Below are 13410 nucleotides of genomic sequence, written 5' to 3' on the forward strand. Positions count from 1 at the left end.
GTACTGAGTTTGAGAGGGAGCAGTGTGAGATAGACAGGAAAAGCAAACTAAAGCCAGATCATGGAGGGCCTTGAATATCCAGTTAAAAAGTCATGGCTTCAGGGGCAGCTAGGTAGTACAGTAGATAGAGCACCAGGCCTAAGAGACAGGAGGATCTGGATACAAATCTGGTCTTAGACACTTCCTACCTGTGTGAGCCTGGTCAAGTTACAGCCCTAATTGCCTAAACTTTACTGCTCTTCTGCCTTAAAATCAATACTTACTATTAATTCTAAGACAGAAGGTAAAGGCTTAAGAAAAAAGTCATGGCTTCATATTTAGGAAACAATGATGAATCACTAAAGATTTCTGAGCAGTAAAATTATGTAATAAGATACTCATAGAAGCATTTTATGATTTTATGTGATAGCATAAAGGAAATACTGGTAGCCAGAAAAGGAAAAGATACTAAAAGATAGAATAAATGAGAGGTATGCTACTTCAGAGAACTAGATAAAAATAATAGCAAAATTTATTTTGAGAAAAATATTACAAAAAGTAAGAATGATGGAGTCTTAGAGCTACCAGATCTCACTCAAATAACATTAGAAACAATAATCATAAAAAACAATCTGGTAATGGTTATTTTAAACATATATACACATAAAAGATAAATACTCATAAAAATGAAGTTATCTAGAATTTAATAAATCTAAGAATACCAAGGAGTGGATTACTCATCCTCAACAAGAAATGGTCAGACACTGGAAAGCAATCTAACCACAATCTATTCCAAATGGACAAAGGAGCTAAAAAAAGTCAAACCATTTACAAAATAGCAAAGAATGAGAAGTCAGAGGAAAAATTCATAACTAGACATAAGATAGATCATACATGACAAAAGAGACAGTTAAGATGATATAAAATTTAAAAAACCAATGAACAAATGAGATCAGTTTAGCTAGAATAAGAAAACTTACAAAGTAGGGGGAAAAATCCCTTTTTTAACTAAGTATCTGACATTCAAAATCTTTAAGGGGCTGACATAAATGTATAAAACTAAGAGTCATTCCACAATAAGTAAGTGTTCGAAGACTAAAAATAGTTTTCAAAATAATATATCTGTAACCACCTGAAGAATATTAAAAATTACTAATAATAAAAATGAATATCAAAACAAAGCTAAATAGACATATCTTTCAAACTAGTAAAAATGCCAAGAGATGGGAAAATATTGTTGAAAAGATTACATGAATACAAGCAGCACTAATTCATTATAGGCTGGACCACACAAGTTTTCAATCACTTAACTACCTAAAATTGTTTATACTCATTGACCCAGAAAGTCCACTACTAGAGAACTATGCATTCCCTTTTAAGTAGGTTATTCCCAGCAAAAGGTTCATATGTACTGTGATAAAGGATGAAAAGGTTTGCTTTCTACCCTTCACAAACAATAAATCAAAATTTATTTATATGCTTTCCTCTTGTTCTTTCCTCACCCCAAATCCTACCATAACAGTACAAAAATGGTTATAAGGAGAAAGAAATAAACATTTATTAAGTGTCCACTGTGTATCAGGCATTTTGTTGAACACTTTACAAGTATCTCATTTAATTCTTGTAATATCCTAGGTGCTATTATTATCCCCAAATTTTGTTTTACCTATAAAAGAGTAAGGATAGATCACACTATTTTATTAATATTCAAAAGTTCAACTATATATGTTAGATTCCCATTAAAAGTTGGTTATATCAGGGGCAGCTAGGTGGCTCAGGGGATTGAGAGTCAGGTCCAGAGATGGGAGGACCTGGGTTCAAATTTGACCTCAGATAGTTCCTAACTGTGAGACTGTAAACCTCAAAATTTCTTAGACTTATAAATGTTGGAAATTTCACCATTGGGAAATTTCATACTTGAAAAATTTCCTATTGATAGTGGGTCTTGACTATTGGAATGTGAACCCCATTGGCATGGGAGGTTCCTTCTCCTACCTTCTTAAGAGTACTTTAGGACAGAAACCTTTTGCTGAACAATGGAAAGGACTTTGACCTATGCTTAAGCATAGAACAGGAATTTCTTTGAGTCATGATTGATTTTAGAATTGATACAATGGAGATACTTGGAATCAATCTCCACCCTATTCAGTCCTAACAGGATTGAGTAAGGGCTGCAGCCTAGATCAAAATTTAATTATTCCAATCTCTACCCTACTCAGGTTAACAGGATTTAGAAAGGGCTGTAGCAAAGGATCAAAGATTTAATTACTTGAAAATATGACCTTCAACAGACATGTGCAAAGCCAGAAGACCTCTGGGCGGTCCTGGGTTAAGCTAGAGACTCCATTGGCACAGGGAAATTGATGGACAGATGATTGGTAGATGTGAGGACTGAGGGGAGGGAACTTGGATGGTTTCCTTAAGGATAGGGGGGTCTGAAGACTCGAGGTGGTGGTGGAGAAGTTGGTCGGTGTGGTTGGTGTGTGCTCTGAGAAGCTTGCTCTGAAGGAAGCTGAAAGTGGGGGCCTCTGAGACTGTTTCTCCATTTTGGTCACGTGAGTAATAGGGACTGATCTCTTTTCTTTGCCCCAGCTATCTAAGGGCTTGGGCCTTTTGGCCCAGCCTAAACAGAAGGGGTATTTAAGCCCTATTTCCTTCTCTCCCTTTTTTTTCTCTCTCTCTCTCTAATTACTTCCTCCTATTGTAATTAAACTCCAAAAAAGGTTGACTGCTGACTTGAGTTTTCATTTAGGAATTACATAGCTGAATTCCTTGGCGACCTTAAATTAATATATATCAGTCTTTTAAAAGTGATTTCCTTGTCACAAGACCCTGGACAAGTCACTTAACCCCCATTACCACTGTTCTGGTTTGGAACTAATACACAATATTAATTTCAAGACAGTAAGTAAGGGTTTAAAGTTCGTTGTATCCTAGTCCCTAGAGCCAACAAACAAAGGCCATTAACTCAATTTTCAAATCCTGACATTTTCTAGTTATACTGCTTTTATAGTCTTAAGTCAATCTTTTGTCAATTAGGACAGAAATGAATACAGAACAATTAAGCCAGACTAAATGCCATTTTAATCTTTTCTTTTCTTTCTTTTTTAAACCCTTAACTTCCATCTTTGAATCAATACTATGTATTGCAGAAGAGCAGTGAGGGCTAGGCAATGGGGGTTAAGTGACTTGCCCTGGATCACACAGGTAGGAAATGTCTGAGGCCAGATTTGAACCTAGGTCCTCCCATCTCTAGGCCTGGCTCTCAATCCACTGAGCCACTCAACTGCCCCTTCATTTTAATCTTTTCCAATTGACTAGAGATTATTACTCTTTCATTTGATCTATAGGAAGTCACTTTTATTTGCCATCTGCAAAATAGGGAGACAAAAACTTGTTATCTACCTTACAGAACTGCAATTAGGCTTAAATGAACTATTACGTAAAGTGTTTTGCAAAACTTTAGTATTATGTAAATGTTAGTTGTCCTTATATTTTTTGTTAGTTGTCATTATTACTATTATTTGCTAAGTAGTTTTGAAAATTCTAGACATTTCTTTCCATAAATGTTATTATCTTGATATGCACTGATAAAAATGATGAGTGGGGATGATGAGGACAATTAATGTTAATCCTATCATACCTGTAAGTAATCATTTACAATAAACTTTACATAACCTCATATATGAAGCTTTTATAGAAATAGGGCAATTTTATGAAACAATATTAACATTTACTTTTTTTTCTAACCCTTACTTTCTGTCCTAATTATAACTCTAGGGCAGAAGGGCAAGGGTTAGGCAAATAGCATTAAGTGACTTGCCCAGAGTCACATAGAACATATGCTTTTAATATCCAAACTCACATCTTTGCATCTGCTTGCTATACTCAGACATATTATCTGGTCTTATTGAGCGCAGAAATTTGATGTATTCATCACTGTGATACTTGGTCATTTCTTCAGCTGTAGCTTTGTGGGGCCTCTGTAGGAAAAAAATTAAAATGTTAAGATTGTAGCTAATTATTTTGAAATGAACTAATTTAAAAAGGATGCTTAAATGTTCTCATTTGTAGATATTATTGAAAAAAAATTTTTTTGACTGAAAAAGTAAGTCTATCCCAGACAGACCAGACCAAATATCAGATCATTCCCAACTCTAAACTTTTAACATGCTCTCTTTTCCCTAAAATGCCCTTCTCTGTCTATTTAAAATTCCCCTCACCACTGAAATTTGGTGAAATAAAATCTATGACTGGAATATACTCTAGATAAATTGTGCCTTAATGTAAAATTATGGTATGACTATTTAAAAGGAAAAGAAGATAATAGTAGCACTGTATATAAAAAAAAATTTTTGTGTGAAGAAATCTTCAAATTTATAGACAAGAGTGGGGAAAGTATGGCAGAAAGTCTTTGGTTGTGTATTGGGAAGAAGTAATTTTATTATCAACCACCTAGACAAAAAAAGAGGAAATAGATGGGAAATTTAACATAACAGAAAACAAGCCCTATGTAAAAGACGTGATACAGTGATGATAGAAGACTTAAATTCTACGTAGAGCAATTTGTGCCAAAAAGCACTGCTAGTAATTTCTTGATATAATTTTGTCTTTCAAAAAGTAGAGGAAACAACAAGGGGAAATTCAATTCTGGAGTTGATCCTAACAAACAGTGGAACTGATTGCTAGAGTAGAATTGATGGGAACCCTTGAAAGGAAGTGACCACTTTCTCATAGTATGTGTGATATAGGAGAGGAAAACCAGGTATAGTCTGGCATGCACATTATAAATTGGTAGAGCAGATTTCAAAAGATTAAGGTTTTAAAGATAGATGTCAAGTTCTATGGTCTAAAATTCTACAAGGGAAGTTGACTTGGGGGTGGGGGACAGAAAACCCTCAAAAATGAAATTTCTGAAAATAAAGAGAAACAATTCTAATAAGAAGGAAAAACAGTACCTATGAAGAGACCAATGTGAATGAACATGGAACTCTATAAAGATATGATCAGATATCAAAAATAAATAAACAATAAAAAAAAGGAAGGCAAAAATAAATAAAGATATGATCAGAAAATGGCAACAAAACCAGGTCATTAAGAAAAGGTAGAACTCAATTCTTTTCCATGTCAGTTTTCTCTATTAAAGACATGACCTTTGGGATAGAAAAATGGAAAAAAAGACTAATGGGGAGTGCATACTCAAGGTAAGTAAAGGAGTACTCTTTACACTCATTGCTAATTTAAGTTAACCTGACTCAGATGAAACTAAACAACTAGAAGGTAGGATGGCTTGAGTCACCACAAACAATATTTGAAAGGAAGAAAGGCTAGGGGAAAAACTGTTAAAGATTAGAAAAGGGTTATGTTCTTATTTTCAAAAGAAATGGTTTATATACCCCTTACCTTCTATCTTAGACTCAATACTGTATATTGGTTCTAAGGCAGAAGAGTGGTAAGGGCTAGGCAATGAGGATTAAGTGATTTGCCTAGGGTCACACAGCTAGGAAGTGTCTGAAGCCAGAATTGAACAAAGGACCTCCTGTCTCTAAGCCTGGCTCTATATCTTCTGAGCCACCCAGTCGCCTTTGGTTTATATACTACTGACCAGAGAGTTTCCCTTTGATTCATAGGAAAATTCTAGAAAAGAGCATTAGAGTGGATTAGTACCCACCTGGGAAATGAAGTGTTTTTTACTAAGACCCAGCATGGTATCATCCAGAATGGGCCATGCTAAAATAGCAGCAATTGTTTTTCTGATAGGATTATTTAACTGACAAGAACAGGGGACATAACAGAGTTTAATAAAGATTTTTAGTAAAGCATTTTAAAGTAGCTTCATACTTCAATAAATAAGAGGGCAATACAATTAGATTCAGAACCAGCTTAATGTTTCAATTCATGAAGCAGTCATTAATTTATTAATTAACATTGAAGTCTCCAGGCAAGTGTCACAGGGATCTATGCTTAGCTATCTTATTTGAACATTTTTATCCATGTATTACGATTAAAGGTATAGATAGCATGCTAATCAAGTTTGAAAATGACACAAAGATGAAGATGGATAGTTATCAGTGGATGGATGATATTCAGTATCTTAAAAAACTCTTGATAGGCTATATAGAGCAAACTAGGCTGACTCTAGAAAGATGAAATTCAATAGGGATTAAAGTTTCATATTTAGGTTCAGTTCAAGAAATCAACTTCACAGATACAAAATGTTGGAAATATGGTTTAACAAAGTGAAAACTCTAGCATTCAACAATGAGATATGGCAATCAATAAACCTAATGTATTCTGAGGTGCCATTAAGAAAGGCAGATAATGGTTCCTCTATTCTTCTGTGGTCAGACCATATCTGGAATAGTATGTACAGTTTTAGGTGGCATAGTTGTGGAAGGATATTAATAAAATAAAATATTCAAATAATAGTGAATAGTGAAAAGCCTTAGGGTTAAGTGTTATAAAGAAGATCACTTAAAGAAAATGGGGATGTTTAACTTTAAGTAGGGACTAAGGTAGAGCATAATAGGGTATAGTCTCATTGGAGGTCTTTAGGTACAGGACAAATAAATTACTGGTTGGCTATGCGGCACTGGAAAGTGCTTTTTTCAGGTATATATTACACTGGACTAGATGGCAGCTGAAGTAAGGATATGAAATGCCAACATCAAGGTGGACAAGAAAGACTGCTCAAGGACCTAAGGTCATGCAGCATAGTAGAATATTAGAATTAGACATTGAGAGTTATATTGGTATCAATTAGCCTGGGCACATCACTTTCTTTCTCTGAACCTTAATTTACTAATTTATACAATGGCCTAGGCAAAAATGCGCTGGACCTTTGCTGGAGGCCATAATACCCTGACCGGTTGACAAGGTCATGGTCCAAGGAAGGAATGTCAGCAAAGCAGACCCCAGAATGAGGGCTCCCTGATGATCCCCCTCTGTGAATTCTCTCCCCAAATTTTCCCCACTAATGGACTTATTATGATTATTATTCTCTCCCCAACACAGAAGAAATAATATTAATATGAGAGCAAATACTTATAGAATCAATAAATATATATATACCCTACTTTAAGCCCCCTAGGTTATTACCCCCAAATGATTACAATTACAGAATTAAAGCCCAAAGATTACTGCCCATGACCCCTCCTTTCTCAAGCACAAGACACACTCCAAGGCCCTATAATAAACTTGAGTACAAAAGCTTGAGTACTATAATGAATCTTTTCCTACAGTTACAACACTCCAATAAATTTGTTAAAATAGAAGCCAAGCAGCATTGCTAGGCACTTGAAAGTAATACAAGAAAAACAACTTGTAGATTGAGGAAAACTCTAAAACTGGTCTGCTTTAAGTCCTCACACCTAGATACAAAGATGTTTTGTTGTTCATCTCCCAAGCAATTATGATTGATAGTGAAAGCTGACCAAAAGCACAATGATCCTCTCGGCAGGTCAAGGGGTACTAACCTACAAATGGCTTTATTCACATTAATCCTATCTATTACAGAGTGCTGTAGAAACCTAGTAAATGATCAAAGAATTCTTTGTTGTAGTAACATCACAAGAGTGTTGCTTAAGTGATTTGATAACATCCAATCAAATTGTAGAATGTCACATACGTAGAAAATTGATTGACTGCACAACAGTCATCATCCACAACTAGGTTCTACCCTACATCTAGCCCAAGATGAACTGCAGTCACTCCAATTAAAAAACAAAAAAGGGGGAGATGCCAGGAGACATCAAAGATCATGCTGTTTGACATGGTACATTTGGAAACTGCAGACTGCAAAGCAGTACCCAGGAAGGCTGGAAACACCCACTGAAACCCCCCTGACTTTCATTATTAACATCCCCATATTATTGGAATTGCTATGATTATTATTCTTACTTAGCCCCAGGAAAAATAGATGAGAGCAACATGCTTGCAGGGTTAATACAGATGTCCCACTCTTTCCCCCAAGATATTACCAGGAGAGCCCACTTATAAAATTAAACCTAAGGATTCTTAAATGCCCACTTAGATAGGATCCCATTTTCTAGGCATAAAAACTTCTGGCAAATCTGTGCTCTGAATTCCCTAACCTATGTCTGAGTCATGATTCTACCCACTGATCCTTCCCTTAGCAACAATGTTTCGCTGACTATCTCCCTAGGCTTCCTGTCTACTGTTAGATACCATGGAAACATGTATGTTGAGAATGAAACTGTGTGCCAAGTAACTGTGTGATCATGAGGGTATAAAATAAAGCCAGGCCTGGGCCAAGGTGGAACAGTTTATCCTATGAAACCTGTGCTGCAGGTTGAATGCAAAAGCTGTGTTCCATCCATCATTTTGCCAACACCTTCCCACCTCCAAGACCCCATTCCCTGTGGGTGGTGGACCCACCCCACAGCAGACCTTTAATTCAAATTCTGGTTCTAGCATGTCTTCCTAATTGGACCATGTGTTACAGCACAGAAGGGACTCTTTTTTCACTTCTTTTGCATTTTCCTCAGCACTCTGTGCAATGACATACATATATAAATTAACTGGTACTTGACAAACATGCTTAATGCTTTTTTTTTATTTTTTATTTTTTATTCATTTTTTATTTTTTTTATTTATAATAATAAATATATTATTTATTTATTATTTATTATATTTATTTACATAAAATAATAATATTTTATTATAATATTCTTTATTCCTTTCTGCTGTTCTATTTTATTAAATAATTAAGTTAGTGAATTGCCATTTAAACAGAATCCTTTATATATTAGTTAATAGAGTAGGTGCAGAGGTTCCAAGAAAACTGAGGAAAGAGAGGAAAAAAAAAACACTGACGGTTTTCTCTCATTACTGTTAACAAATATTCCTAATTTTGTCAAAATGGTACTCATTTCAAAGCAGCAGCTCAATTCAACTTTTTAGTCATGTATATTCATATGAAAAGTTGATACTTACATATATTTCCATTTTTCGATACAAGCCATAATTTAGTAGCAGGTTATGGGTCATGCGAATCCTATGGGGTTTCATAGGATGACCCTGTCCATAATAATAATTTCCAATGTCACCTGAAATAAAAAGAAATGGGTATAATCAACACTACCAGGACTTTTTAAGAACAAAATTAATTAGTTAAGTAAATAAAGTACTAGTAAGGAGGTTACAAAGATCATAAGCTATGACCAGGCTGGATTTATATCAGAAACAAATGGTCGATTTAATATTAGGAACACTATAAGCATAATGGACCATATCAATAACAAAGCCATAAAAACCACATGATTATTTTAATAGATGCAGAAAAAAGCTTTTGACAAAATACATTTAATACTCATTCTGGTTAAAACTTGAGAAAGCCCAGGAATAAAAGTTTTCCTTAAAATGATTAAGTAGCACCTGTATAAAAACCAAGAGCAAGTATTATTACCCCATGGATAAGCCAGAGGACTTTCCAGTAAGGTGAGGTGAAGTAAAGCAAGGATTTCATTATCACCATTTCTATTTAATATTGTACTAGAAATGCTGGCTATAAGAAAAACAAATTGAAGAAATGTATTGGCAGCAAAGAAACAAAATTATCACTCTCTGCAGATGATATGATGGTCTAAGAGAACACTAAAGTCAACTAGAAAAACAGAAATAATTAACAATTTCAGTAAAGTTGCAAGAGATAAAATAAACCCACATAAATAATCAGCATTTCTGTATATTGCCAATAAAAACCACCAGGAAAACAGAAAGAAAAATTCCACTTAAAATAACTACAGGCAAAATGAAATTGGAAATCTACCAACCAGACACACAGAAGAACTAAATGAAGACAATTATAAAACACAATTTACACAAATAAATAATTGGAGAAATGTTAATTGCATATGGGTAGGCTGTGCCAATATAATAAAAACGACAATGCTACCTAATTTATTTATCCAATACCATACCAATTAAAGTACCAAAAAATTACTTTATAAAGCTAGGAAAAAATAACAAAAATCACCTGGAGAAACAAAAGATCACAAGTATCAAAGGAATTAATTTTTTAAAAATTGGAAGGAAGGGGGCCTATTAATTCCAGAACTCAAAACTACACTACTACAAAAAGCTATACTCATTAAAAACAATATAGGAATTGAATAGGCTGCCCAATGGAACAGATTAGATTCACAACATACAGATGCCACTGAACAAAGCAAACTAGTTATTGACAAATCCCAAAATCACAACTACTTGGCAAGAAATAACTACTTGATAAAAAGACTGTTAAGAAAACTGTAAAGGTATCTTGGTAGAAATGACCAATATCTCATATTGCATACCAAGAGAAACTTAAAATGGGTGTACAATGTAGACATAAAGAATGATATATCATAGGCAAATCAGTAAATCAGAGTAGTAGTTACCAGTTAGACCTATAGAGTGGGGAAAGGTTTATGACCAAACAGAGACAATAAGGTTCATGGGAAGTAAAAATGGAAGGTTTTTATTATAAGGAATTTAAGTTTTTGTACAACCAAAACCAGTGCAGCTAAAATTAGAAGAAAAGCAGTAAGCTGGGAGGAAAATCTTTGTATCATATTTCACTAATAAAAGTCTCATTTCTAAAATATATAAAGATATGGGTCAAATTTACAAGCATAAGAGTCATTCTCCAATTGACAAAAGGACAAAGGATATGAATAGGCAATTTTCAGAAGAAGAAATAAAAACTATTGACAAATAAAAATGCTCTAAATAATTTAAAATTAGAGAACGGCAAACTAAAATGACTCAGGTACAGCCTTATAACCATCAGATTGGCTAAGATGACAAAAAAAGAAAATGACAAATGCTGGTGGAGAGGTAGGAAAACAGATACACTAATGCACTAGTTAGTGGAACTGTGACGTTGTCCAATCATTCTGGAAAGTAATTTGGAACTACACTCAAAAAGCTATTAAGTAGTGCACAACTTTATATGCAGTGAGTGTGACTAGATATACCCCCCAAAAAAGAAAAAAAACTCGTATATACAGGAAATATTTATAGCAGCTTTTCGTGGTAGCAAAGAATTAGAAACTGAGAGGAATGCCCATTAATTGGGGAATGACTATACAAGTTAAACTGGTATAAGTACTATAGTGCTCTAAGAAAGTATCAGAAAAACCTGGAAAAACCTATAGGAATTTATGCAAAAGGAAGTGAGCAGAACCAGGAGAGCAATCTACACAGTAATAGTAAAACTGCAAAGTTAATTGATTGTGAAAGACTTTTCTCTAACATTAGCGCTCAAGGGGCAAAACTCATAGTTCTGAAACATGCCTGTATATTGCCAAGGGTAAAAAAGGCAACAATTTATACGGATTCTAGATATGCTTTTGGCATTTGTCACTCAATCGGGATGCTATGGCTCCACAGAGGATTTTTAACCTCATCTGGAAAATCCATAGCTAATGAAGAAATTATTAATGAAGTTCTTTCTGCTCTCAAACTGCCTGAAGCCCTAGCTGTTGTTCATTGCTCTGCCAATACATGTGGCTCTGACCCTGTCTCTAGGGGAAATGACCGAGCAGATGCTTCTGCGAAGCTAATAGCCACAGAAGGACCTGGATAAATTTTAACATTAACAACCACTGATGATTTAAATTTATCACTTTCCTATAATGAAAAGGAAGTGGAAAAATGGAAACAAAAATTCAAAGCAAAACAGATTAATGGAGTATGGGTATCGTCTGAAGGGAAACCCCTGCTCCCTAGAAGTTTCTATCACCAAATTTGCCAATCTGTTCATAAAAATGGTCACTTTGGTACCCAGGGCATTGTGGACTCTGTTAAGAGAGTATGGATAGCCCCCGGTATAACTATCATAGCCTCTAAAGTTTGTTCAGCCTGCTCTAACTGCTAGGCATATAACCAACACACCTTTCGTGGCAAAGCTTTCGGTGGGTGTCCTCTGGCTTACACACTTTTGAGCACCTACAAATAGATTTCATAACAATGCCAAAAGCTGGACATTATAAATTTTGTCTAGTCATAGTAGACCAACTGACCAGATGGCCGGAAGCATTTCCTATGACACGAGCCACAGTGGCTTTTGTTGCAAAGGTGCTATTAAAAGAAAGTATTCCTCGTTTTGGCCTGCCAGCACGTATTGATTCCAATAGAGGAAGTCATTTTACTGATTCTGTCTTAAACCAAATATATTCTTGCTTTGGGATAACTCCCAAATTCCATGTTCCATATCATCCCCAGAGCTCAGGCCAAGTTGAAAGGATGAATAAAGAACTTAAAACTATGATTGGCAAATTATGCACTGAGACCCATTTAAAATGGCCTGAAATTCTCCCTCTGGCCCTATTTTATCTTAGAAGCAGGCCTAGAGGAAACATATTTCACCATTTGAGATGCTTTTTGGACATCCGCCTATACAGGCTAAGCCTTTCTCCCTGGCATATACATCACTATTAGGGGGTGTGACAAGGGAATCACTTTAAAAGACTGATATATATTAATTTAAGGTCGCCAAGGAATTCAGCTATGTAATTCCTAAATGAAAACTCAAGTCAGCTGTCAACCTTTTATGGAGTTTAATTTCAATAGGAGGAAGAAAGGAATTAGAGATAGAGAGAGAGAAAAAGGGAGAGAAGGGAATAGGGCTTAAATACCCCTTCTGTTTAGGCTGGGCCAAAAGGCCCAAGCCCTTAGATAGCTGGGGCAAAGAAAAGAGATCAGTCCCTATTACTCACGTGACCAAAATGGAGAAACAGTCTCAGAGGCCCCCACCTTCAGCTTCCTTCAGAGCAAGCTTCTCAGAGTACACTGCCACCACTCCGACCAACTCCTCCACCCCCCCCCCCCCGAGTCTTCAGACTCCTCCTATCTTTTAGGAAACCATCCAAGTTCCTCCCCTCAGTTCTCCCATCTACCAATCACTGTTCATCAATTTCCCTGTGCCAATGGAGGCTCTAGCTTAACCCAGGACCGCCCAGAGGTTTCTGGCTTTTGCACATGTCTGTTGAAGGTCATATTTTCAAATGATTAAATCTTTGATCCTTTGCTACAGTCCTTTCTAAATCCTGTTAACCTGAGTAGGGTAGAGGTTGGAATAATTAAATTTTGATCTAGGCTGCAGCCCTTACTCAATCCTGTTAGGACTGAATAGGGTGGAGATTGATTCCAAGTATCTCCATTGTATCAATTCTAAAATCAATCATGACTCAAAGAAATTCCTGTTCTATGCTTAAGCATAGGTCAAAGTCCTTTCCATTGTTCAGCAAAAGGTTTCTGTCCTAAAGTAATCTTAAGAAGGGAAGAGAAGGAACCTCCCATGCCAATGGGGTTCCCATTCCAATAGACTATCAGTAAGAAATTTTCCAAGTATGAAATATCCCAATGGTGAAATTTCCAACAGGGGAGATACTACTATTGCTTCCTATATACAGGAATTACAGCATA

At 35.5% G+C, this 13410-nt stretch overlaps 1 protein-coding gene across 1 annotated transcript in view; it reads right to left on the minus strand.

Moving 5' to 3' along the window:
* The window catches only part of HDAC2 (histone deacetylase 2), a 65816-nt gene that overhangs the window by 35152 nt on the left and 17254 nt on the right, over positions 1 to 13410 (minus strand). The window contains exons 2-3 of the mRNA XM_001368952.4: positions 8935 to 9047; positions 3845 to 3962 (exon numbers count right to left, since the gene is read on the minus strand). Coding sequence (XP_001368989.1) covers positions 3845 to 3962; positions 8935 to 9047 — 231 coding nt within the window. The remainder of the gene's footprint in view (positions 1 to 3844; positions 3963 to 8934; positions 9048 to 13410) is intronic.

This window comes from Monodelphis domestica, chromosome 2 (genome assembly GCF_027887165.1).
Source record: "Monodelphis domestica isolate mMonDom1 chromosome 2, mMonDom1.pri, whole genome shotgun sequence".
NCBI lineage: Eukaryota > Metazoa > Chordata > Mammalia > Didelphimorphia > Didelphidae > Monodelphis > Monodelphis domestica.